Source organism: Megalops cyprinoides, chromosome 1 (genome assembly GCF_013368585.1).
Source record: "Megalops cyprinoides isolate fMegCyp1 chromosome 1, fMegCyp1.pri, whole genome shotgun sequence".
In the NCBI taxonomy this organism is placed as follows: Eukaryota; Metazoa; Chordata; class Actinopteri; order Elopiformes; family Megalopidae; genus Megalops; species Megalops cyprinoides.
In genome coordinates, this window is record NC_050583.1 from 34,803,885 (window position 1) to 34,831,883 (window position 27,999).

Genomic DNA, 27,999 nt, shown 5'->3' on the forward strand with positions numbered 1-27,999 from the left:
CGCTTTCCTTCCAAGTGTGGGTTACTTATTTGTTAGCTTTGGGAAATGGACCGCTCAGTACAGGTTAGACATTAATTAATTAATTGGTCAATTCATCTCTTACTAACGTTAGACTGATATGTTGAATTCTGGTCGTATATTAAAATCAAATATGCTTCAAAAACGCCTTACTGTCTTTGTTTCTCTGCAGACAGAAGATGACTCCATGTATGATAGAGGAATGCCTAGACTTCCTCAGTCCGCAGCTGAGGTGCCTTCCGAGTTATATCAGGTGAGATACACTAATGAGCAGCCTCGCAGTTTGATCTCAACAGAAAACGAATGAGTTAGAATATAGACAGACTTGATGGCTGGTGTTCAGTTTGTTTTCAGGTGTAAAGTTATGCTGGATTGTATTTTAGATCGAGCTCCTTCTATGGGTGTGGGTTGTTCCAGCAGTGACTCTAGATCTTCTCTTGTGTCAGGTCGTTCTCCAGAACAATCACCGCCCACCCATCATCCAGAACACATCCTGGACCCTGGCAGTGCCCTACAAAGAACAGCGGCACCATCGCACCCCAAGTGAGTCCATAGGGAACAACTACAGCCCCCGGGCCAGGGACCTGAAGATCTGGAACCTGCAACGAAGAGCAGGAGCACCTCCTCCAGCTTTGCCTGAGGATTCACCATGTATCCTTATCTGCTCACGCATACTTATCATATCCTAATATGGTGATTTGTAGCACTGGTTAATGGTAAATATGTAGGTCAATGTACTGATAAACAAATACAAGCAAAGCTTCACAGGAGGTTCCAGAATATAGTATCCAACAGGAATAACCATCATGAAAAGTGTTCCTTTCTTGTTAAACATACCCCTGTCCTCTCAGGCAAAGACTTAATGTTACTGATGTGGTCCAAGCAGGGATGAAATATACAGTCTTTGCAACCACATGGTACAGCTCCCTAGAGACTCACTTAGTTTGCTGAGCCAAAGTCCCAGGCCTTTAGCACAGGGGACTCATTGTACTCTTCTCTTCCTGACCCTATGTAGTGGCATCAACTTCTGTAGCTGACTCATGCACTTCTAAGACAAATATAACATATGAAAAACAAATATATGAAATATTAAAAAATGGCACTGTAAAAGAGGTTGAGTGTGCAGTGCCATTTGTGGGTATACTAATGTTATTCCTTAGCTTGCTCGATTTTAGCCACAGTGGTGCCTACTCCAGCTGGTAAGAAGCAGAAGCTCACACCAAGAGCCAGGTGAGAAGAAAACCTCTGAAGCCAAATGTGGGATATCAGTAACCATTATTGTGAATCAAAATTATGAATGAAACTGCTAAAGAAATGTGTTTCAGTACATGTCAGTGTGTTTACACCTTTTGTGTCTTTTGTTATCCCACAGAGATCGAACACACGGTTCCTCAGGCTCAGCCATAGGTAAGCCTGATCAGGAGAGCCCTGTGGCACCCAGGAGCCCACCACTGACACCCAACCAGCAGCTGGAAATTATGTGCAACCAGGAGGAACAGACACAGAGGAAAGAGGGAGAGCCCTCAGAGAGGGACCTGGAGGTGAGGCCATTACTTAAGCCAAGAACAGCCCTAGTTTTGCTACCTGAGACAGGCAGAACAGTTCAACTCATGGTGCCCAATGTCAATATTGTTTTTTACTACAGAGGTACCAGTATTACATCACAAAAGGAGTACAGAGTCAAATGATTGCTGCCCAGCCCACTGAGCAGGTGAAAAACATTCAGAAACGTGTTCTTCGTGGGCTTCAAAGTGACAGTCACCACATGCAGAAACTGCATTCCCAGCTTATGGAAGAAGTACGTGACAACTACGTGTATAGCCTGCGGAAAAGCATTGGTGAGAAGCTGGGTCATTGGCCGCTACTTGAGGTGTTGTTTTCTGTGAAATTTATAAAATGGAAAATGCTAAATACAAACTTTGGTAAAAGCTTTTTCCCTTTGGCCTCAGTGGACTACATCCTGGAGGACCCCTCTGAGAGGCAGCGTCTGTTCATCTCTAGTGTCCCGCGTTCCTTCCCCAGAAGGGTGATCCGTGGGCCTGTCCCATGGGACAGCATCTACAAAGAGGCCCGCAACTGGCAGGCCTTGCACCTCTTCACTGTGAACCCTATGATGCTCCATTTGCAGAACCTCTGGTTCAACAGGTACACCTAGTATTGGTCACACTTTCTGTTGTATCTCTTTATCTATATATATACACACTCTATATCCCCCCTTTACATTGACTAGTAAGTGTTACAGAGTTATATTCAGTAAGTTAATGAGAATAACAGGAATAAGCTGATCTCCTTTGAAGGTTTTGGGTTCAAAAATATTGTTAGAGACAGGGTTTCAGATACAGGTACGAGGTATAATAGTGGTAAATACAGGGTGCTCTCTTGAACATTTGTTTCTAACAGTGTTGTAGTAATGAGCAAATCAGTTAGATAACTCACTAAGAACTTAACATCCTTTATTCTCTACTTGTATCTAAATGTTCAGAGCACACACATGTACATTTTTGATAAACCCACAATTTATATCACCTCACCATATCAAACAATTTATGGAAAGCCCTGTTTTGACTGCCCTAATAGGTAGTTCTTATCATCTTTTAGAGACTACTGTGTGACAACATATGATGTATGCTGTAGAGCACATCTGAAAGTGTGGTGTACAGTACATGTAGTTGTTTTCTACATCACACATGCTTAATAGCATTAAGTATTGTAACATAGTAATGTATATCGCCACGGTTCATCTGAGCCCCTGTTAGTCTTTTAACTAATGTATTTTTATTCTCCTAGGAATCCTTAATCTTTCAGCTATGTTCTCAGCATAGTCACTTGTCCACAGAAAGCCCAAAATGATCTCTAATGTCATTATGGGGAAATCTAAAAAATGAGTAATTTTTATTTTCTAGAACAGGCTGCATTATGGTATGTTTGGAGATCTATTGAGAAAACGGTGTTTTTTATTTGTATACCTTGTAATAACAGTCAAAAATTAAATGCATAAAGGAAATAAAATCCCATGATATTATATGTAGAAGACAGTCACTCTGCTGTTTCACTTAGAGCTGCTGTCCTGTCTTTCCGCACAATGCCTTTACAACCACTCTCTTGTCTCACTGTGCTGCACCATTTACTGCAGCTCCCTCTTATTTTCTGATATTTTCTTCCTTGTAGCTTCTCCTCCCTGAGATTCGTAAAGCTGGAGGAACTGTTTTCGGCCAGCTTACCCCTGCTCCCTACAGAGTTTGAGGATCTGTTGCAGAAGCAATGCCAAGTAACCAGGGACGATCTTCTCAACAAGTGAGTGTGTCAGCTAATCTGCATTGCTAATTACGTAATGGAGTAAGGTCTGGTGTTCTCATGTTTCCCTGCTTCCTTTTTAAATTGTGTCACACACCTATTAAGGTATGTGCCACAATTTGTCTTTTTTGAATTCACACTCCCTCCGTTACTAGGTTTCTTGTCCTGTGAGGTGCACCATCTGGTAAAAGCTGAAAAACAAAGAGAAGTAACAAAAGACTCAAACATTGTCATGTCAGTTTCAAATGTCAGTAATTGCATATAAACATACCGAACTTTCGTAACTATCACAGGATTACTGAATTTAGCATCAGTGTTGCACTTAGATACAACAAGATACCAGTGTTTTTGCTTCCTGGTTACAAGTTACAAGTCTGATTCTTTCACACTCTCACCAGATAAAGTTGAAGAAAACCTGGAACCATGGAATAATTGTATTCATATTGTTGTATTCAAAGCTGTACCATAGATTTCTCAGCAGCATTTTGATGAAGATAAAGACAGCTGGTCAAATCAGGAAACAGTTTGCATTTCATAAAATGTCCACCTTAATTTGTCATTCCTCCCCTTGCAGATGGATACCTGAGTGTGCATCTCTCTTCATTACCTATAAAGAGCTGTGGTTCCCGCTGGTACCCAGAAGTGAAAGGGTGGCCCCAGTCAGGGCCCAGGAGTTCTTCCATTGTGTGGCTGCTCTCATGTCCCTGCAGCTGCGCAGCCTCGTAGTGTCCTCCTTGCAGGACCTCCTGCAATTCTTCATGCTGCACAAGGTTTGTCAAAGTCCACCTTATCACTGCCTGACCTTTTCTGGCCAGGTCAATGAGCTGCTTAAAGCCTATCCACTTTCTGTCCAACAGTCTGATCTTTTCTGTATTTCTCTGTTAGGACTCTGCAGTGTACTGCTGCTCCCTTTCCCCCACTGTGTGTCCATAGGAAATGAAAATAATTTGTAATATACTGAGAAATATGTTGTTCAAGCCAAGAATATATTGCAAATACATTTAAAATGTATCAATGCAAAACAGAAATACATTGAAATATGTTGTGCCAAAATGGCAATAATTTACATATTTTAAATAAATTGATTGAGCTAAAATATATTGTCTTAAATGTGTATTCATTTTTTGTATGTGTGAGGTGCAAAAGGCTGCATGTACAGTATATCCGTAAGTGCACATGTGCACAGGGCCCAAGCAGTAGTGACCACGCTGTTGTTTTTCCTACCAGGACGGGAATGACTACGATGACGAGTACAACGAGCTGCGCTTCGTGAGGCAGCAGGTTGTCATTGTGAAGCTGAGGGTGGAGGAGCCGTGTGTCGTGTTCCAGCCAAGCCTGCAGCAGTGCTGGGAGCTCATCCGCAGGGCTTTCATGTTCATCATCAAGAGCGCCGAGGACCTGCCTCGGGTATAGTCCCGTCCCCTCTCTCATGACACCATCAGAGCGCAGCTCCCATGTGGTTTGCTTTCTGTTTAGACAAAGCCATTCAGTTATGCAGATGGAAACAGAAGCCTTCCATATTGTGTCTCTTGTTAACTGTTAATGAGTTTTAATTGTCATAATGACTTGTGTTGATGTTTTCTCTGTGTTAATGTTTTTATGTTTGCATTTGCATGCATGGCTCAGTCCCTTGAGCTGGGTTATTTCACTCGCAGCCAAGGCAGATAGCAGATGAGTGATGAATGAAGCATTTTCTGTGATGCTGTGTGTTCAGGTGGAGTGTAACCTGTTCCCAGACATCCAGGGGTACAATTTTACCCTGCGCACGGTCAGGCCAGACGAGCAGCTGGTCGCTGACATAGTTGACAGTGCCATGGAGGTCTTCCAGAAGAACACACTAGGGCCACAGAGGTGCTTCGCCCTAACTAAGATACACCCATGCTATGGCTATATATCCCAAGTGTCTCTGACACCTCCACCATGCTTTCATTTGTACTGTCATACTGCCAACATGACTTCCCTAATGCTGCCATTAACATGCCTCCAGTACTGTTGCCATTATCTCCCACCGCACCTTTCAGTGGTACATCTTTGACGGTGACACATCACTCTCAGTAAATTACTTGATATGTAAGTTTTATTCAGTTTACTAATTTAAGGCAGCTAATAAATCAGATGAACTGAACTCAATGTATTTTTATATTTATTGTTAACTTTCAAACTCCAGGTATCTGACGGTGTACAAGAAGTATAGCGATCTCCTAAACAACAATGCAAAGCAGGATATAGCCGCATTTCTCAAGGAAAAACACTCTCTCGAGGCTTTTATTAAGGTAAATTGCCTTAGATCACTTAAGATTATACACTTCAAAGTCCCTGCATCATTTCCCTTGCAGGGTTACAGTTTTTCAAATGGTTGCAGGTAACTGGGATGGTCTGCATTTTTACAAGGCTAATTCGTGGACTGTTCTCGCTGCTGCTGCTTCTGTCTGTGCCACAGAAAATCAACGACATTCAACAGCTGTGGGAGGAGATCGCCTCCCTGCATATCACAGTTCCCCTTGCCATGTTCTGTTTGGACGCTGCCAGCCTGAACCAAGATCTGTGTGATCGTGCTGTGAGGCTGAAGGAGACTCTGGTCAAGTTTGAAGTTGACGAGAACAGACAGCTTAACAAGAGGTGAGGACCCCCTGCAGCCAGTCCCGACTGTCCCCATGCCTGTACACAGAGACTGTGGGATTACCGAGGGGGAAACATTGCATAGTGGCAAACAGCCTCAAGAGTGGGGAGATGGTTTTGAACTTCAGACTCCAAGTCAATTTGTAACGTAACTCTTAGCAGCACCATTCTTTCGCAAGAGGAGTCTCTAGAGTGGTTGCAGTGATACAGTCCCATCCTGTCACAAAATGAGCTAAGCTGATTCTCTGAGAGCCTTTTTCAGCATGCTCTTAGGTTAACTTTACCTGTGTTGATGCGCTCCAGTATCTGCCGGCGCTACGACGAGATTGCAGAGACCATCAGTAAGATCCCGGACAGCACGGAAGAACTGGTAGCCCTGAACCAATACCTAAAGCAGAGCAGTGAAGTGACTGTCCACAAGCTGAGGGATGAGATTGAGGAGGCAGCCAACCGCCTCGACTTCCTACTGGACTACGCCACACTATCTGGTGCGTGTAACACTTGGATAAGGAACCTCCGGAGAGGGCTTCAAATGGCTTTTATCAGCACGTATACGTTTGTCTTTTACATTTTCATGCGCAAGACTTCAGTCTGACTCACTGCATGAAGATTTTAAAATTAATTTTCATGTAAAAAATAAATCAGACAAAATTAGCATTGTGACCATTAGATGGCCAAATGTGTTCAGACTTGGATCTGTTCATTAGGAGTAATACAGGTAGCTGTCATTAAACTGCAGTAAGAATACCTTCATTCCATACTCACTTCTGAAAGTATGCTAATTCATATTAGCTATGCACAATAGGCTATGCTCTTCAGCTGTTTTCTAATGCCTGCCCCATCAGATGAGGACGTGAAGCTGAACAGCACTGTGTTCCACTGGCCGGGGCAGATCTTGGTTCTGTTTGAGCAAAGCAAGAACCGTCTGGCGGCATGCAGAGAGGAATCTGAAGATGACCTCCTCAAGAGGTAATCATATGCATCCATTAACTTTAAATGAACATCCTCTATTCATGTACCCTACTTCAGCAAAGCCCATTTAATGACATGCATTGAATTCTATACTTCCTTAAAGCAAGCTGAAATTATCCTCTGTGTGTCCAGGATCACCAGGTTTGGGGACATGCTACAGAACGTCAACAAGGAAGTGGAGGGCTTCAAGAAGAAAGAGTTGATGACTTTGGATGAGATGAAGAACAACGTGGAGAAGCTGAACGAACTGTCAGCTATTCTGGATGGTGCTGTGACAGAACTGGAGGTATGCAGCTCTCTGTAATCAGGTACCTCAACCCACTAAAGTGGTATATATAGTGAGTGGTATATATATACATTGTGTTCTTATCATACAACTGCATTCACATTTTCTAAACCCCAGCAGCCATTCATAGAGAGTCAGCCATTGCCAAGTATTAATGAGCATAAGCATACATTGTTGAGGGTCTTTATCTCTTCTTCTCCTGAAGGACATCAACAAAGAGGAGAGCCTCTTGGAGAAGGAGCTGAGCGAGTTCCCCATGGTGCAGACACTCATGGCCAACAAGCAGCCCTATGACCAGCTCTGGACAACAGCCCTCAACTTCCACAACCAGTCAGATGTCTGGCTCAATGGTGAGCTCATCACCTAATCACAGCTTCAACTGATTATTCTAAACCCACATTCTTACACCTCATGTTTCAGTAATTCCAGTCAGGAAAAGCTAATCTTTCAATGGATTTCTTTTACTATTGTAGGGCATCTCAAAACTTGTAGATCTGAGATCTCAAAACTGTAATTGAGCATCAGGTGTGGCTCACTTACACCTATGTGATTTGGAGTTCAGGGCCATAGTGCTCCATCCTGCTTTGGAGACCTGCTTTGTGGTCCTGATTGTTTGAACCAATCCTCTGTCCCCCAGGCCCGTTCCGGCAGCTGAATGCGGAGAAGGTCTCTGATGAGCTGGGGAGCATGTGGAGAACCATGTACAGGCTGGCCAAGAGCTTCGCTGACCTGCTCGGGCCGCGGCGCGTGGCAGATAGCTTCAAGATCAAGATCGACAAGTTCAAGCAGCACCTTCCCATCCTTACCACCATCTGCAACCCTGGCATAAAGGAGCGCCATTGGCAACAGGTCAGAGTGCACACAAGTCTCACCCTCATTATCTGAACTCAAATACTACACACGCTTATGGAAGGAGTCCCTCGGTGTCATAGGGTGTGTCACTATCATATCATCTGAGACAACAATGACAAGTTTCCCTAAGATGAAATGCAGTACAGCAGCAAAATTATAAATCGAAACAAATAGAGCACCATAATAATATTGACTGTCCAAAGTTAGACAAAGGAAGTTTCTTTTTTGTCATTGTGTTTGTAAGATACCCTCTATGAAATCTATTCTTTACGCTGGTCAAAGCCCATGTTAGGCATTGTTTGCATCCAAATTAGAACTTCGCCTGGTCAGTCCTGGAGTCCAGAACTCGTGAAGAATAGGTAAAGTATTCATGCCGACTTCTCCCTGTAGATCAGCACTATTGTGGGCTTTGAAGTGAAACCCGAAGTAGACACATCGCTATCAAACATGGTGGACCTTGGGCTGTCCAAGTTCTCTGACAAGTAAGTGCTCAAGTGCTTAACAGTATTATGCTTGACATAATACTGTTAAGTGCCATTCACTAAATGGAACACAGTTAGCATGAACTTAATTAGTCAACAAGTTTTTACTGTCCTAAACAGCCTGTGTTAATGTCACAGTACTTCATACATGAGTAATGGCTTGAGGGTTTGCTAACATCCTTTTTCCCTGTAGGCTGGAGGAGCTTGGGGCAGCAGCCAGCAAGGAGTTCTCTTTGGAGAAGGCTTTGGACAAGATGAGGACAGAGTGGGCTGAGCTGCGTTTGTCATTCTCCCCATACAGAGACACGGTAAGCATGTAGGCATCTCTTGATGCAGGTGGCTAGCATATCTACCATGTCACTGTGCAGTGTAGGAAGTGTTCCTTACAATGAAATCATCATAGACTCAAGACTTATGATCACACACATAATTATAGGGACTTTTCTTTGGTGTAGATTTTTGTGGGATGTATCAAGAAACAAACCAATCTATGGAATGTGACTATTGTATTGCTTGTGTTGACTTGCATTAGAGTAAATTTAAACCTACTGAAGGCATCAGAGGTACTCTTTATGTTCTGATTAGGATCATAGGACTAAGGTTAGGATTTTTTGTTTATACTTGTTCTGTTCCTGTTCATTTTCCTATAATTATTCCTTTAAATGGAAATGTGACATTGCTTCTGAAAGTACGCTTATTCGTATTGGCCATGCACTGTGCATGAGTTGAGGATTTGAACCTTAAGTAACCAGAGTTACTAATTAGCTTTTATTTGTAGGGTACAAGCATTGTGTCTTCAGTGGATGACATCCAGGTACTCCTGGATGATCATATCATCAAGACACAGACCATGCGTGGGTCGCCATTCATAAAACCCATTGAAGCCGAATGCAAGGTAGGACCCTCTTGAACTATTCTTCCATCTCATCAAACAGATCAAATTGCAGCAGTTCAAGTTGCAATGGAATCCATGGCTACCAATTTCACCTTTGTCTCCGTCTTAATCACACATCAGTTCTATATTAATATTGAAAGTTCAATTTTTTATTTTTAAATTGCGTGTGGTCCCTAACATTGAATCACTTACCCTAGCAATGGGAGGACCAGCTAGTGCTAATCCAGGACATCCTAGATGCCATGCTCAAATGTCAGGCCACCTGGCTCTACCTGGAGCCCATTTTCAGCTCAGAGGATATCATTGCCCAAATGCCAGAGGAGGGGCGCAAGTTTGGCATCGTTGACAGCTACTGGAAAGATATCATTGCAGAAGCGGTAAGGGGGTTAGGCCCTGGACTTATCTCTACCAGAGGTACAAATACAATGCCTAACCATGACATAGGGGTATCATAGTCTTTTGGTACAGGGAAAGGTGTTTTTTTATTCATTCTGGCCCTGTGAAACCTGGCTCTGTTTCTAGGTCAAAGACACTAGAGTTCTGGTCGCCACAAGCCAGCCCAACATGCTGGGGAGGCTGCAGGAGTCCAACGTGTTTCTGGAGGACATTCAGAAAGGGCTAAACACCTACCTGGAAAAGAAGAGACTCTATTTCCCCAGGTGAACTGCCCAACAGCTATGGTCTGATGTACTCCTGTTTCCATCAGTAGGCCAGTGTTTTCTTTTCAGATACAAAAGGTGGACTTTGTAATCCAAGTCACGGTTCGGTTAACAGGTTCTTCTTTTTGTCGAATGACGAGCTGTTGGAGATCTTGTCAGAGACCAAGGACCCGCTGCGTGTCCAGCCTCACCTAAAGAAGTGCTTTGAGGGCATCTCCAAGCTGGAGTTCACAGAGGACATGGAGATCACTGGAATGATTAGTTCAGAGAAGGAGACTATACCCTTTATTGAAAAGATCTATCCAGCCCAGGCCAAGGTACCCCAGGCTCTTGTTATGAGATGAATATCTGTCAGTTTCAGCGCTAGTTTTGGACAATTTAATCAACATTCATATCATGCTGTCTTTTATGAACACATAATTGGAATTGTCTTCAGGGCACATCCCCTAACAAGAACGTGCTCCCTTATTGATGTGCATAGGGGATGGTGGAGAAGTGGCTACTGCAGGTGGAGAATACAATGCTGAAAAGTGTGAGAGCTGTCATCCATGACGGCGTTAACGAATACACCCAGGTACCTTCCTCTCAAAGGTCAGGCTTAAAACAGGGTAAAAAGGTTTTAAGGTTGTGCAATGTAATCAGGTATGATTGGTTACATAATAAAGATGAATTCGTTGTGGCCCGGGGTGTTCTCAAAATGCTCCTGCTAGGCCTTCACAGCTCAAAAATCATAGAGAGCATTGCAGTCAGAACCTTGATTTGGTTGGTTGTTGTCTGTTAGGCTCCTAGGAAGAAATGGGTGCTGCAGTGGCCAGGGCAGGTGGTCATCTGTGCCTCCTCCATCTTCTGGACCAGTGAGGTGTCTGAGGCCATTCAAACGAACACCCTCCCTGTAAGACTCATCCACCGCTGTCTACACAAAGCTCCCATTGTTCAATAATGCCCCCAAGGGAAGAGCAGTATACCACCTTATCATCCATTCACCCGAATCAGCACCAACAGGATCTTGTACAGATAAAAGAAAAAAATTTAGTGTCTGTGCAATCGCTTCACTGTGCCATGTATCACTGCTTCTTGAAACTAAACATGACGTTATTTTCTTCAAAGGAGTACTTGGAGAAAAGCAATGCTCAGATAGCTGACATAGTGGATTTAGTCCGTGGCAAACTGCCAGGTGGGGCGCGGATAACCCTGGGTGCCCTGACTGTCATCGATGTGCATGGTATGCCCCCAACACACCTTCATCTCTCATCTGAGTGATTGAGTGACCTGCTTGTCTGTTGCTCTAACCTCATTCCAACTCACCATCCCTTCCTGTCTACTCTTTAGCCCGGGATGTGGTGGCTAAGCTAGCAGATGACAGAATCTCCTCCTTGAACGACTTCCAGTGGACCTCTCAGCTGCGCTACTTTTGGGAGGACGATGATGTACTGGTGCGCATGATCACCACCACTGTGAAGTATGGATATGAGTATCTGGGAAACTCACCCCGTCTGGTCATCACTCCGCTAACTGACCGCTGCTACAGGTCAGCCACACCCCTCTAACCTAATCATCTGTCATCAAGATTCTTCAGCACGCAATGCACAATAGCGTTTGACAGAGCAACAGATATTGTCCTACAGAGTGATTCAAAACGTCTGTTCTGACAAGATTTTGCAAATCAGCGCGTTGATTCAAGAGTGTTAGCACTTTATGGATGGTTACGGCCATGATGCCTGATCCAGGTTTTAATACCATGTAATCATTCTTGTTCTCTGCTGGCAATGGGAAAACACAGGACGCTGATGGGGGCTCTGAAGTTGAACCTGGGTGGGGCTCCTGAGGGCCCAGCAGGGACTGGAAAGACAGAAACCACCAAGGATTTAGCCAAGGCCCTAGCAAAGCAGGTATGTCACAGCACTGTAGTAACTGTAACATAAGAACCCTTGAGGAAAGGCTTTCAGATGGTGAGGGCCATCTGTGTAATGCATTTTTTGTAAAAAGCAACAGCGCTTCTTTGTAGACACAGTCTTGTTTGTTTGTTTAGTGGTAATCTGTGTGTGTCTACAGTGTGTGGTCTTCAACTGCTCAGATGGTCTGGACTACAAGGCCATGAGTAAGTTCTTCAAGGGTCTAGCACAGTCTGGAGCCTGGGCCTGCTTTGATGAGTTCAACCGCATTGAGGTTAGCGTGATTCATATCTTACATAAACAATATCAGATCTAGATTGTTATTCAATTAAAAGCTCAGTTAAACCAGATCAGTTAAGGACTCAGTTGGGAAAAAAACATGGGATGTGAAACAGTACTCTTGATTCCAGCTCTGTGTTTCTGTTTCAGGTTGAAGTGCTCTCTGTGGTGGCACAGCAGATCCTCAGCATCCAACAGGCTATCATGCGTAACATGAAGACCTTCCTGTTTGAGGGGACAGAGCTGTCACTCAACCCCACCTGCTCCGTCTTCATTACCATGAACCCCGGCTATGCTGGCAGGGCTGAGCTGCCCGACAACCTCAAGGTACTACACCCTCCCCTCGACAGCAAAGGAATCCGTAGTGGTCTGTCTGGCAGGCTAAACATTTGAAAATGTTCATGTACAAAAGGCACACAATAAAGGATTATAATGGTTACTAGATCTGAAGAACTGTTTGTATTCATGCGGAATGTTCATCTCTCTCTGCTGACAGGCTCTCTTCCGCACAGTGGCTATGATGGTGCCAGATTATGGTCTTATTGGGGAGATCTCATTGTATTCAATGGGTTTTATTGACTCCCGCAGGTAACTGCTTCACTATCTAACGATCAGTAATTTTATTTACTAATTTCTCTTGCACTCTAGATTGGAATGGTAATGTGACAGTACAGGTAAACAAAACATGTTTTCTCTATAATACCATGAGTTTAGACTTACATTTGCATGTATTCATTTGGCAGACAATCTCATCCAGAGCAACTTACTTAATGACACCCTGCGGTTGTATTCCTGCCAGTCTTGCCCAGAAGATTGTGGCTACCTACCGGCTTTGCTCTGAGCAGCTTTCCTCCCAGCATCACTATGACTATGGGATGCGTGCAGTGAAATCAGTCCTGACGGCAGCAGGGAACTTGAAGCTGAAGTACCCAGAGGAGAATGAAAGTGTGCTGCTGCTGCGTGCCCTGATGGATGTCAATATGGCCAAGTTTCTGGCTCAAGATGTGCCACTCTTCCAGGTCAGGAACGGGTTTCCAGTCTCCTCTGACATACTTGCATCAATATCAGACCAAATTACTCTAAATGTTTGCCATGCTTATGAGCTTTCCGTACTGCAGTGAAATATATGAAATATGTTTAATGGAAGCCATTCCCAATGTACCTGTACAATGGATATGCAGTGTCTCTAATTATAATGTTTGACTGCAGGGCATCATATCTGACCTCTTCCCTGGTGTGGTACTACCAACACCCGACTATGAGCTCCTCCTGCAGGCTCTGAATGACAACATTGCCAAGTTTGACCTCCAGCCTGTTCCTTGGTTCATTGGCAAAATCATACAGGTAGACAGATCAGCCCTCAAAAAGGCTCCCAGAATAGAAGTGTGGTCCTCTGAGTAGAAAGTAATGTTTAAGTACGTATATCTCTCTCACCTCTGTTCTCCCAAGGTGTACGAGATGATGCTGGTGCGTCATGGCTTCATGATTGTTGGAGACCCTCTGGGTGGGAAAACCTGTGCATACAAGGTCCTGGCTGGAGCCCTTGATGATCTCTATAAAGGTCTGTCTCTACTCTGTGTCACTTTGAGCTTACCTCATGAAATGTGGTCAGCTCAAATCTCTAGAACGGTATATTATAGACACAAGGTCAGGTCTGTACGTCCCTTAAAGGCATCTTCCTGTGTTTTGCCCTAAGCAAAAATGATGGAGGAGTTTGCAGTCGACTACAGGATCATCAACCCCAAGGCCATCACCATGGGCCAACTATATGGCTGCTTTGACCCAGTCAGCCATGAGTGGTCAGACGGGGTGCTGGCCACATCTTTCCGGGACCAAGCCGTGTCCACTTCAGATGACCGACAGTGGATCATCTTCGACGGGCCCATTGACGCTGTATGGATTGAGAACATGAACACTGTGTTGGATGACAACAAGAAGGTACGGTCCTTAGACAGCAGCAGTATCTTTAGGGAGCATTTATATGGTTGTTGTTAATAGTCAGCAATACAGATGAATTGTAGGCAAGGGAAAAAAGGCTGCTTGGAACGGATGAGACAAAACATCAGATTCCATCATATATCAAAAGTCTTCCAGAAAGTCATCTTTCGTCCCGGAAACATGAATGCATAGATGCATTGTCTTGCTGTAAACCAATAGCAATATTGAGAGTCATACCTTTTGTTATCACATTACATTATTACATTATTGTCATTTAGCAGATACTCTTATCCAGAGCAGTGCAGCTGGATATTTATTTAGGCAATTACGGGTGAAATACCTTGCCCAAGGGGACAACAGCAGTGTTCTAGTGGGGAATTGAACCGGTGGCCTTTCTGTTACAGGCCCTGCTCCTTACCACTGTGCCACACTGCTGCCCACTATACTTGTTGAAATGGCGTGTATTTCACTCGTGGCCCTCTTGTTTTTCTAGCTCTGTCTGATGAGTGGTGAAATTATCCAGATGAGTCCCAAAATGAGCTTGATCTTTGAGCCTGCTGACCTGGAGCAGGCCTCTCCTGCTACTGTCAGCAGGTAAGTCGGACAACATGGCCAGTAGCCCGCAGGTAAAGGGTCATGTGCAGTGACCACACTTAGTCTCCTCACTGTTTGCACCCTAGGTGTGGCATGATATACATGGAGCCACATCAGTTAGGCTGGGCCCCCTTGAAGGATTCCTACATGAATACCCTGCCAGAGACCCTGAAAGACGAGCACAGGGAGCTGGTGAGAACGTTAATATGCTGAAGGCATGAGTAAACACAAATCTGGAGCAGTGATTCTGTCACTACTACTGATTGTCTTGGCCCAATATTCATGGGAGTGCCCGTGATATTTTCTTTTGTCTGCAGATCGAGGACATGTTTAACTGGCTGGTCGATCCCTGCCTGGACTTCATTTACCGTGAGTGCCGCTTCCTGGTGCAGACCTCTCCCATCCACCTGGCTTACAGCCTGATGAGACTCTACACCTGTCTCCTGGGTGAGTGGCAGTTTGCAGGTCAATGTCCTCCTGTCCTCCCACTATCCTCCCACTGGTCATTAAGCTAGAGACAACTGCCGGACAGTTTACATGTAAAAATGTACTTTATACTGGTGGTACATACACTGTGATGAAATTAAGCAATCTGTGGGAAGGCTGCATGATTATGAAAATAAAATAATCAAAATAAAAAGAGACCTCAGCAACCATGCTACTAATGAAAATTATAGTATAGTAAAAAAAATGTAAATAAATCTGTTGACATAGGGAAGTGTCCAACCTTATAAAATTCATTTGGTTACACATATCCTGGATTGATTTTTCCCATAATTGATAAGTGGAATGACAAAATATTATTAGTACTATTTAATACAGGTCTCTGCTATGTGTGTGCTTTGGTAGATGAGATTGCGCAGTCTGGAACAAACAACCAAGAGCCCATGTCCAGCCAGCAGGTGACAATGTGGCTTCAGGGTCTCTTCGTATTCGCTGTTGTGTGGGGTCTGGGTGGCACCATCAATGGGGACAGCCGCAAGAAGTTCGATGTCTTTTACCGCAACCTGCTGACAGGCATGATCGACGAGCACCCCCGGCCCAAGAGTGTCCATCTCACCAAGAAAAACCTCTTCCCTGAGAGAGGTAGCTGTAGCTGCTTCAGCAGATCAATGGCTAAATATAAAACACACAAGAGCAGTCCAAAGCTGTTCTCATGCTCATGGCAAGATTATGCACAAATTAATTATTTTCCATCTTATTTCAACCATTCAAAGGAAGCGTCTATGACTATTACTTCCACAAGCATGGATCAGGGCAGTGGAACACATGGACAGATGCGATCACCAAGGCAGAGGCCACCATCCCTCAAGGCGCAAAGGTCAGTGTGGCAGGGGGTCTCGCTCCCATTTACACACCATAGCGGCTGGAAAATCAGCTCATGTGTAGACAACCACAGGGGCTTTGTGTCTGTGGAATGACGTCACTGTCATGCGCTTCTTTCCGTGACAGGTGTCGGACCTCATCATCCCCACCATGGAGACAGCGCGCCAGTCATTCTTCCTGCAGACGTACTTGGCACATGAGGTGCCCATGCTGTTTGTTGGGCCTACCGGCACGGGCAAGTCCATCATCAACAACAGCTTCCTGCTCAAGCTGCCCAAAGAACACTACACTCCGAACTGCATTAACTTCTCGGCACGTACCTCTGCAAACCAAACCCAGGACATCATCATGGCCAAGCTGGATCGCAGGAGGAAGGGGGTGTTTGGCCCACCCATGGGCAAAAAGTGTGTGGTGTATGTAGGTAAGGCCATGGCACATTCCCGTCACACTGTATTTAATACCATTGTAACATGTTTGTTAGACATTATCAAATAATACTGGTTAAAATAACAAAGTAATTGTGTTTCTGTATAATAATTATGGAACATTCATAAAATCTGTTTATGTTTCTAATTTTTATGGAGATAAATGGCTACAAAAAATTCATTCTATGACAAAAAATGAATTTTGTGACAATGCAATGTTTTATTGTATTAGATGATCTTAACATGCCCGCAAAGGAGATTTATGGTGCCCAGCCACCCATAGAGCTACTGAGACAATGGATCGACCACAGCCACTGGTATGACAAGGACACCTCCAGACTGGACATTGTGGATGTCCTCTTTGTGGCTGCAATGGGACCCCCTGGTGGTGGCAGGAATGACATTACAGGTACAGTTGTATATTGCTAATAATTAATAATGTAGATTACAGCTTTAAACACAGCTATTCACATTCTTGTGGCCAGTAATTATGCATTTTGTAAATGTACTATTTGTTCATGGCCTTAATGTGTGGAAAATTAAGTAGTTGTTTATACAAATATGAAGACAGAATTTGGAATTAATCTTGAAAGAATGTTTGTTTTGTGTACATTTGCAAATGTTTATCACAATGTTTCTTTTTTGCAATATATTAGATCTGAAAACTGATTTTTGAGAACTGTGAACTTTGTATCTGAGAACATATTGCTTATTTATTTTAAAACAAAGGCCGTTTCACCCGACACTTGAACATAATTTCTATTGACTCCTTTGATGACGAGACTCTGAGCAAGATATTCACCTCCATCACTGACTGGCATTTTGGGAATGGCTTCGATGCCTCCTTCTACAGGTGAGAAGCCCAGTGGGACCAGTATTCCCTTTAGAAAATGTTATTGCAGTGGTGATGTTATTAAATGTGTGGAATAGCGTGATTTGTGAAAAAAAAGTCAAAAGCCCATGTGCCACGTTGGAGGCCTGGAAGATATTATAACTGAAATTCTAAAACTTGAATTACATTCTCATTGCATTGGAACAGTGTCACGACAGAGAAGAAAATATTAATGAAGAGACATGTAGTTACACTTTCTGTCACAAAATATAGTTATGGATATGGGGTTATAGCCTTTTTTGAAGTGCACAGTGTATATTTGCTTTATTAGATGACAGACTGCAGCTGACAACAAGCACATATAAACAGTGATTGACATGTAGGCATGTGGCAGATAAATATGCACTGCTTTCTGTTCAATGTCTGTGTTCACTGTGAAGAACTATGATGCCTTCCTGTTTTTGAGGCTTGGAAAGATAATGGTACAGGCTACTATGGCTGTGTACAAGGACGCTATGGAGAGTTTTCTTCCCACACCTTCCAAGTCCCACTACATCTTCAACCTCAGAGACTTCGCCAGGGTCATTCGTGGAGTGCTGCTCAGCCCCCCCACCCACCTTCAGGCAAGATTCTGTGTCCTCAGCGTGTACTGTGATCTTCTGGATTGCCACTTGTTTAAGGCTGTGATTTATCTGTTGATTGACAGGAAGGAGACAAATTGATTAGATTGTGGATCCACGAGGTTTACAGAGTGTTCTATGACCGTCTCATCGACAATAATGACAGAGAGACTTTCTTCAACATAGTCAAGGAGAGGACGTCCGACTTCTTCAAGCAGAGCATGGACAAGGTACTGAAGTGACTTTGCTGGATTGAGATGGTTCTTCACAAAATGTCTGGATGAGGAATTATCAGATCATAATAATAATGCTCCTCCCTGTTTCTCCTTAGCTGCTGAATCATCTCACCCCATCTGGAAAGGTGACAGATGAAGACATCCGTAATCTGTTCTTTGGGGACTACGGCAAGCCGGACTCGGACACCAAGGCCTATGATGAGATCACAGACCTGCAGCAGCTCATGGGGGTGATGGAGTACTACCTGGAAGAGTTCAACAACGTCAGCAAGGCACCCATGTCGCTCGTCATGTTCAAGTTTGCCATTGAGCACATCTCACGTATCTGCCGCGTGCTGAAGCAGGACAACGGGCACCTGTTACTGGTGGGCATCGGTGGCTCGGGCCGACAGAGCGCAACTAAGCTGGCGACGTTTATCAATGAGTATGAGCTCTTCCAGATAGAGCTGACTAAGAACTATGGCATCCCCGACTGGAGGGACGACTTGAAGAGGGTGATGCTAAAGGCTGGTATCGACGGCAAGAGCACTGTCTTCCTCTTCAACGACAGCCAAATAAAGGATGAGGCGTTTGTGGAGGACACAAACATGCTGCTCAACACCGGCGACGTGCCCAACATCTTCCCTGCTGATGAACGCGCAGACATTATAGAGAAGATGCAGGGCATTGCCCGTATGGAGGGCAAGAAAATCGATGCCACACCTCTCTCCATGTACAACTATTTCATTGACCGCGTCAAGGCCAACCTCCACATTGTACTAGGTATCACACATAGTACATTGTATCACACCTAGTACAAATTGTCTTCTTTTTAATTTAGTGTGCTGTAATGTTACATTCAGTGCAGGAATTGAATATATGTTTTTTTAATAGAGATCCTTTTTTGTTATTGTAGCGATGAGCCCAATTGGGGATGCCTTCAGGAACCGCCTGCGCATGTTCCCCTCCCTCATCAACTGTTGCACCATTGACTGGTTCCAAGCCTGGCCCACAGACGCGCTAGAAATGGTGGCGAACAAGTTCCTAGAGGATGTGGAGATGGCAGACAATATCAGGACAGAGTTAGTCTAAAACTGGCACCACTTTTGCACTTAAACATGTTCCTTATTCTTCAGGTATAATGCAGCTGCATACTTTGCTTTTGTATTGCTTTGAAGTCTAATTACTCATTTTTCATTGCAGGGTGGTGGCTATGTGCAAAATGCTCCAGGAGAGTGTAAGGGAACTTTCAGAGAGGTACTACGAACAGCTCAGGAGACACAATTACGTGACGCCAACCTCCTACCTGGAACTCATCCTCACCTTCAAGGCTCTGCTCAACTCCAAAAGGTGTGAGGTGGATACTGTTAGGAATCGATATCTGGTGGGCCTGCAGAAATTGGACTTTGCCGCCTCTCAGGTATGAAGTCTACAGAGCCCTTATTTTGTAAATTGTAATTGGTACATTAACTGGTTGCTCATAGTCGTCATGAATTCTCATGGTACTCATAAGTGATAACGGTGTAAAGAGTAACATACAGATGAAGACAGTATAAAATATGAAACCTATTTTGCAAAACATGCTTCACACTGAGAGAGATCAAATTTTGGGTTGCAGGTGTCAGTGATGCAGCAGGAGTTGACAGCACTGCAGCCCGAGCTAATCAAGACATCAGCAGAGACAGATGAGATGATGGTGAAGATAGAGAAGGAGACTGTGGAGGTGGATGCAAAGAAGGAGCTAGTCTCTGCAGACGAGAAAGTGGCCAATGAAGCAGCAGCAGCAGCCAAAGCCATCAAGGTACCACTCCCAGAGCCACTGATGTGCTTTGTGTCCATATGCAAATTAAACAATAAAGATTGCCTTTAAAGTAAGTATTGCGTAGTTTATGGACAGTTTTTAATGTTTTTACGTTACTCCACAATTCTTGTGTACAGGATGAGTGTGAAGGGGACTTGGCAGAGGCTATGCCCGCTCTAGAGGCTGCGTTGTCAGCTCTGGACACCCTGAAACCATCTGACATAACAGTGGTGAAATCCATGCAGAACCCACCTGGGCCAGTCAAGCTGGTTATGGAGTCCATCTGTGTCATGAAGGGAATTAAGCCAGAGAGGAAGCCAGACCCTGGTGGCTCAGGCAAGATTTCCTCATAGATCAGATTCACTTCAGACACATTCATTTCAATGTGTTTTACTTGTTAAATGGACAGACATGAGGTTAGGATTATGCTATTTCAATAAAAAGTTCATTGATCATTTACTTTTTGTTTGTGCTGCAGGCAAAATGATTGAAGACTACTGGGGCTCCTCCAAGAAGCTGCTTGGCGACATGAAGTTCCTAGAAAGCCTGAAAGCATTTGATAAAGACAACATCCCACCCGCTAACATCAAAAAGATCAGGGAGAAATTCATTGACAATCCAGATTTCCAACCTTCCATCATCAAGAATGTGTCATCAGCCTGTGAGGGGCTGTGCAAATGGGTGCGTGCAATGGAGGTGTACGAGCGTGTGGCTAAAGTAGTAGCTCCCAAGAAGGAGCGTCTAAGAGAAGCAGAGGCAGAACTGGCGGTGCAAATGGAGATGCTGGCTGTGAAGCGCGGAGAGCTGAAGGAAGTGGAAGACCGGCTGCAGGCCCTGAACGACACCTTTGAAGCCATGAACAACAAGAAAAAGGAGCTGGAGGACAACATCGAGCTATGCTCACAGAAGTTGATCCGAGCAGAGAAGCTGATAGGAGGTCTGGGTGGAGAGAAGGACAGGTGGACGGAAGCCGCCCGGGTGCTGGGGATCCGATACACTAACCTCACTGGCGATGTGCTTCTTTCTGCTGGCATGGTGGCGTATCTGGGGGCCTTTACTGTGGATTACCGTGTGGAGTGCCAGAAAGAATGGCACCTGCTATGTAAGGAGAAGGAGATCCCATGTTCAGAGGAGTTCACACTCAGCAGTACTTTAGGGAATCCAGTGAGTATTCGAGCCTGGCAGATTGCTGGGTTGCCTGTAGACTCCTTCTCAACAGACAATGGAATTATAGTGTCTAACTCCCGCCGTTGGCCTTTAATGATAGACCCCCAGGGTCAAGCTAACAAATGGATCAAGAATATGGAGAAAGCTAACAAGCTTGCTGTCATCAAGCTGTCTGATGGCAATTATGTGAGAACCCTTGAAAATGCCATACAGTTTGGCACACCCATCCTGTTAGAGAATGTAGGGGAAGAGCTGGACGCTGTGTTGGAGCCTGTGTTACTAAAGCAGACCTTCAAACAGCAAGGAGTGGAGTACATGAGGCTGGGAGAGAACATTGTGGAATACTCAAAAGACTTCTTGTTCTACATGACAACAGGCCTCAGGAACCCTCACTATCTGCCTGAGATTGCAGTCAAAGTGTGCCTGCTGAATTTTATGATCACCCCACTAGGCCTGCAGGACCAGCTCCTGGGGATTGTGGCTGCCAAGGAGAAACCTGAGCTGGAGGAGAAGAAGAACCAGCTCATCCTGGAGAGTGCTGCTAACAATAAGCAACTGAAAGAGATTGAGAGCAGAATTCTGGAGATACTGTCCTCTTCCGAAGGCAACATCCTGGAGGATGAGACTGCAATCAAAGTCCTCTCCTCATCCAAGGTGCTTTCAGAGGAGATTTCTGAAAAGCAGAAGATTGCCTGTATTACAGAAAAGGAGATTGATGACACTCGCATGGGATACCGGCCTGTGGCAGAGCATTCTTCCATTCTCTTTTTCTGTATATCTGAGCTTGCCAATATCGAGCCAATGTACCAGTACTCTTTGACTTGGTTTATAAACCTCTATGTCTACTCCATTGCTGAGAGCTTGAAGAGCGAAGATCTTCAGACAAGGATTAAGAACATTGTTGACCATTTCACAGTCAGCATCTACAACAATGTGTGCCGCTCACTATTTGAGAAAGACAAGCTGCTCTTTTCACTGCTGCTAACAGTGGGAATCATGCAGGGCAAAGACTTAGTGGATGACACAGTGTGGCGTTTCCTCCTGACAGGGGGGATTGCCTTGGACAACCCCCACCCCAACCCAGCCCCTGAGTGGCTGTCAGATAAGTCCTGGTCAGAGATTGTACGAGCGTCCAAACTGCCGAACTTGGATGGGCTTTTTGAACATGTGCGGGACAACGTGCCCAAGTGGAAGAATATCTATGACTCTGGCAAGCCCCACAAGGAGCAGCTGCCAGACAACTGGAAGAATGTGGTCGGGATGGACCGCATGGTGATTCTACGCTGCTTCAGACCCGACAAGCTGGTGCCAGCTGTGCAGGACTTCATCACAGACAACATGGGAAGGACGTACATCGAGCCACCCACATTCGACTTGGCAGGCAGTTACAAGGACTCCAACTGCTGCTCACCTCTGATCTTTGTGCTTTCTCCTGGATCTGATCCCACAGCAGGTAATGCATCAGTGTTTCAATTATTGCATTATTCACTGCCTGGTCTGTCTTTGCTTGTGATGAAAAAAGTTAAAATGTTCATACTTGACAGAAATGATGAAATTCTGCCACATAAAACATTTTTGCCAGGCAGTATTCTTCCAAGCTAATGTTTTCCACTTCCCATGTTATATGTAAAGGTACTGTATGTCACATATAATTACAAAGATTACATTAATATAGCACAACTTAGTTACAACATATGATTCACTGTGCTCCTTTTTGTTTGGTTTTCAGGTCTTCTGAAGTTTGCAGATGATCTCGAGATGGGGGGTAGCAAGACCCAGACCATTTCGCTGGGGCAGGGCCAAGGTCCCATCGCAGCAATGATGATTGACAAGGCTGTCAAAGAAGGCACCTGGGTGGTGCTGCAGAACTGCCACCTCGCCACCAGCTGGATGCCTACCTTGGAAAAGATCTGCGAGGAAATGATCACCCCTGAGAACACTGATCCAACCTTCAGGTCAGATCGCAGTTGTGGCTGTGGGGGTATTTGGTTTACATTGACACGATCAGCATTACATTAACAACTCCCTTTGAACAGATTAGGAAGATGCATATGTACATTCCATTTGGTAACATTTATTTCTCCTTTAAATAATGTTGTTGCAGATTGTGGTTGACCAGTTACCCCTCAGACAAGTTCCCTGTCAGCATCCTGCAAAATGGAGTGAAGATGACCAATGAGCCTCCAAAAGGTCTGCGAGCCAATCTGCTGCGCTCCTACATCAGCGACCCCATCTCCAACCCCTCCTTCTTCTACAGCTCCAAGAAGCAGGAGGTTTGGCAGAAGCTGCTGTTCGGTCTGTGCTTCTTCCATGCCCTGGTGCAGGAGAGGAGGAACTTTGGGCCCCTGGGTAAGACCCACTACTCTTCTTTTAAGCCAGTCTTATCTTCCTGTTTAATTAGGCTACAGTATATGTCACCATTTGTTGGAGGAAGCTTTACTGAATTGTACCAAGAAAGGTTGAAAAAGCACAATGAATGTGTGTTGCTGCATGATCTGTAGAATTTTAACATTATGACATGTGCGTACCTATTGGTATTCAGCTATATTACATGTCACCATCAGGTTGGAATATCCCCTATGAGTTCAATGAGTCTGATCTCCGAATCAGCATGAGGCAAATCCAAATGTTCCTCGATGAATATGTAGAGATTCCTCTTGAGGCTCTGACTTACCTAACAGGTGAGTTCCTAACAACCACATACTATCCCAGCAGCCAGAAGGGAAAACCCTTCCATGCAATTAGACAAAACAATTTGCAGACTTGTTAACATCCCCTTAGATTCCTCATGTATCTCTCTTTTCAGGTGAGTGTAACTATGGAGGAAGGGTCACAGATGACAAGGACAGGCGGCTGCTCCTGTCTCTGCTGTCCATATTCTACAACAAAGAATTGATACAGCAGGAGGGGTACCGACTGTCTGAGGGAGACTTGTACTATATCCCTCCTCATGGCCCCTATGAGGTAAGTACTTCTGCAAGATTTGCATTACATGAATTTTCATCAAAAATAGAGGATTGGGAAAGATTAGGAGGGAATGTTGAAATTAGGACTCTATCGCTATGTAAAAAACAAAGCAAGTATTTTATGAAGCCGATCAGAATTCTTTGGTAGAATCGTAGATTTGAAGGACTTTCTCTTTGTTGTTTCTCAGTCTTCCGTCTCAATCTCAATCTGTTTCAGACCTATGTTGATTATATTCGCAACCTACCCATTGGTGCTGATCCTGGAGTATTTGGACTTCACAGCAATGCTGATATCACCAAGGACAACCAGGAGACCAATCAGCTGCTTGATGGAGTGCTGCTGACATTACCAAGGCAGTCAGGGGGAGGGGTCAAGTCTCCCCAGGTGAGAACAGATTTACATAAACAACAGAGCTTTATGGCCCTGAAAGGCTTCCAGCCTGCAGATTTCATAAAACAGGAGTTAAACGCACTGCATAAACTGTTACCCTGTTCAGTTTTATGGCTTGGCTAACGAGGTAAAAAAGAAACCATTTGGATATTTCACTTTTTAAAATGTTTTTCCCCCTTATGCAGCCCTATTTTGGAATTACTGATTGTATACTAGGCTCATTTCATTGTGAAAACTTCTGCACTCACTTAAGAGCATTGAGGCAAAATGAATGCAATCCTCCAAAACACTTGCCTGCAGCCAACGGCTTTTTTTCACAGTAGAGAGCACACAGAACACTACTGCAGAGTCAGCGCTCATTGGAGTATAGGCGCTACTCAGCTGATGTCATCTGAGCAATTCACAAGCACCAGAGTCACAGAGAGCATGAGACGAGAACACCCTAACCGACCTATCCACAGGCCCAGAGCTATGGGGGTGCTTAGGGGTGCATTGCACCCCCAGACAGACTATAGTGAACCCCCAGTTGTCTCCTTATATCCTGATGTCTACATAGTATTTATGACTTTTTTTTTTTTTTGCAATTCTCTTTTTATTATGATTTTACATGGTTACATTTATAAAATACATAATTGAGAATTTAACTCCATAGAACAATAATACTGGGGTGTATATCTGCGATTCTAAAAACAAAACCACCAATACAAAAGGGTTGACAAGAAATAAAATAAAAAGGGTGGGGAATGGATATAAATCCAAACCTTAGACAAATGATGGTCGAACCTGTTTAATATATCTAATCCATTTTTCCCATCTTCTCAAAAATAGATCCCGCTGCAATCTTATAGCAAAAGTAATTCTTTCCATCTTAAAAATGTTATAAATTATATCAAACCATTCGTCCACTGCTGGTTTTTCTAGTTTAAGCCACTTCCTTGTTATGGCTTTTCTAGAAGCAGCACTCAAAATCTGAAATAAGTATTTGTCATTAACGGAGACATTTTCTGATGGTAGAACTCCTAAATATAATGTCACAAACTCAAAAGGAATGTTTGTCTGGAATACTTTTTGCAGAATGTTATAGACCTCCTGCCAGAAAGGGAACAATATTGAACAAGACCAGAATATGTGAAAATGATTTGCCTCGAGGCTTCCACACTGTCTCCAACATTTAGATGAATTAGTATAATGTCTTTTTTGAGCTGGAGTGATAAAAAATCTGATAAGGTTTTTCCAACAAACAGTATTTATGACTTTTTGTGCATCCACGTAGATTGCAATTGCACCCCTCTGTATTTTCCCCTGGCAACAACCTTACCTATCCACTGCTATACCGGCAGACCAAGGCCAATTTGACTGTCCCGGTGGGCTTCTGGTTATTGCTGGCAAATGGCATGGTTTAACCACAGAACTACTCAGCTTTTAATTTTTAAATGTAACATTTTTCTATGCATCTGAGCAGTTCATATTAAAAACTCCCATATTTTATCTTTTGATTACCTTCAGGAAATAGTTGATGAACTGGCTGCGGACATCCTATCCAAACTACCAGCTGATTTTGACATGGAGATGGTGATGGATAAATATCCTGTGGTCTACGAAGAATCCATGAACACAGTGCTCAGACAGGAGCTCATCCGCTTCAACAGGTAGACTGAATATATAGAGAGATGCAGTGGGGTTTGTGGCTATTATTACAGACAATACTGTTGTGCTTCATTTGTTAATTCTAGACAGATAAAGACAGACGGACAAGAAGTATACTTTAGATCTGTGGAAATTGGCAATGGGTTATCATGACATGGAACAAGTGTATTTTACTCCTAATTTTACTACTAAAATTTATTTTAGCAGGACCTTTAAGGAGTAATTCTCAGGTTCTCGATGGGCCCTGATCTGTCTGTAGTGCTCTTTTGCATGCTGTCACTGACGGCTGTTGCCCGCGTCTTCCTGCAGACTGACTCAGGTGGTGCGCAGCAGTCTGGTGAATATCGGCAAGGCCCTAAAAGGACAGGTGGTGATGTCAGCTGAGCTAGAGAACGTATTCAACAGCATGCTGGTGGGAAAAGTGCCAGCCATATGGGCAGCAAAGTCCTACCCCTCACTGAAGCCTTTAGGCAGCTATGTGGCTGACTTCCTAGCCAGGTTACATTTCCTGCAGGTAAGAGCAACCTGGGACCTCTTTAGCATAATTGAATCTTCAAAGTAATCTTCCACGTTTAGAGCTACAGTTTCAATATTATTGGCAGGGTGCAAACAATGTGCAATGAATCTCAGAAATATACACACTTAAGTCAACAATGTTATTGCTACATGTGCTGTCTTATTATGACATCAGTGTATTTCTTGGCTACCATTAATATGATTTACCACCCACAATGTTTGTTGTTTATAACATTCCTGTGTACTGAAATAAAATGTTTTTAAAATCTGACAACCTGCCAACTATATGACAAAAAGAATCTCACAGTCTGAGATTTACAGTCTGTGAATAACACATATAGTGATGCAAGTTTAGGCCTATTTGTTTGGCCTGATTTGGATCAAACACTGGTTTTAAAAACTAGCAGCAGGATGATAAAACTGATCTGAACCAGTCACACAAGTTTCAATTTTATGAAATTTTCTTTTACAAAGGGCTTCTCAGAAAACCAACATTTGTCCACAGTCCCCAACATTTTATGGCGCACAGGCTTTAGGATGATTTACTTTATCATATTTTGAGTACTGATCTTTGCTTGATCATTGAAGAAGAACACATTAGTCTCAACCCTGTGGAAACAAGATTAATGTTTGTACACATTCCTCCAATATCCCTGTTTCACAGGACTGGATAGACAATGGACCACCCAACGTTTTCTGGCTATCTGGATTCTACTTCACACAGTCCTTCCTCACAGGGGTATCTCAGAACTTTGCACGGAAATACACCGTCCCAATTGATTACATTGGCTTTGAATTTGAGGTGAGGGCCTTCTGCCTTTTATGAACAGGTATCTTAGGTCACTTGTCCAGTGATGGTATTTTAGTTTGGGATCAAATCCCAATTGGGAAACAATTCTTTGGAGGTTACCCTACCCAGATGTGGCCAAAGTTCTGATGTCTGCCTTGTGTCTGGTCAGGTGATGAAGCAGGAAACCGAGATGGAGAGGAAGCCTGAGGACGGGGCCTATGTGAAAGGGCTTTTCCTGGAAGGGGCACGCTGGGACCGAGAGAAAATGGTGATTGGGGAATCGTACCCCAAGATCCTATTTGACCCCCTTCCCATTATCTGGCTCAAGCCAGGGGAGATGTCCAAATTCCTTCACGAGAACATATACGTCTGCCCCGTTTACAAGACCAGTGCCCGTCGCGGCACACTCTCCACCACCGGCCACTCCACCAACTATGTCATTCCCATTGAGCTTCCCTCTGACCAGCCCCAGAAGCACTGGATCAACCGGGGCGTGGCCTGTCTGTGCCAACTGGATGACTGA

At 44.1% G+C, this 27,999-nt stretch overlaps 1 protein-coding gene across 1 annotated transcript; it reads left to right on the top strand.

Moving 5' to 3' along the window:
- dnah3 (dynein axonemal heavy chain 3) lies at positions 1 to 27,999 on the top strand. Its single transcript, XM_036535298.1, has 61 exons — positions 1 to 63; positions 191 to 271; positions 465 to 669; positions 1,194 to 1,248; positions 1,391 to 1,559; positions 1,664 to 1,856; positions 1,968 to 2,163; positions 3,187 to 3,312; positions 3,887 to 4,082; positions 4,540 to 4,719; positions 5,027 to 5,163; positions 5,480 to 5,585; positions 5,753 to 5,931; positions 6,235 to 6,419; positions 6,777 to 6,900; positions 7,036 to 7,189; positions 7,395 to 7,539; positions 7,827 to 8,038; positions 8,432 to 8,523; positions 8,717 to 8,831; positions 9,302 to 9,418; positions 9,616 to 9,795; positions 9,941 to 10,077; positions 10,193 to 10,394; positions 10,559 to 10,651; positions 10,859 to 10,969; positions 11,185 to 11,299; positions 11,407 to 11,605; positions 11,858 to 11,966; positions 12,130 to 12,243; positions 12,399 to 12,575; positions 12,745 to 12,836; positions 13,048 to 13,267; positions 13,458 to 13,592; positions 13,698 to 13,809; positions 13,945 to 14,186; positions 14,680 to 14,780; positions 14,867 to 14,972; positions 15,098 to 15,227; positions 15,630 to 15,866; positions 15,998 to 16,101; positions 16,233 to 16,527; positions 16,764 to 16,940; positions 17,261 to 17,384; positions 17,830 to 17,986; positions 18,070 to 18,213; positions 18,315 to 18,981; positions 19,115 to 19,280; positions 19,402 to 19,618; positions 19,817 to 19,999; positions 20,137 to 20,335; positions 20,478 to 22,619; positions 22,896 to 23,121; positions 23,271 to 23,515; positions 23,731 to 23,847; positions 23,973 to 24,130; positions 24,350 to 24,517; positions 26,030 to 26,172; positions 26,480 to 26,684; positions 27,351 to 27,488; positions 27,646 to 27,999. The coding sequence occupies exons 1-61, from the start codon at positions 46 to 48 to the stop codon at positions 27,997 to 27,999; spliced, it is 12,126 nt and encodes a 4,041-aa protein (XP_036391191.1). The 5' UTR covers positions 1 to 45.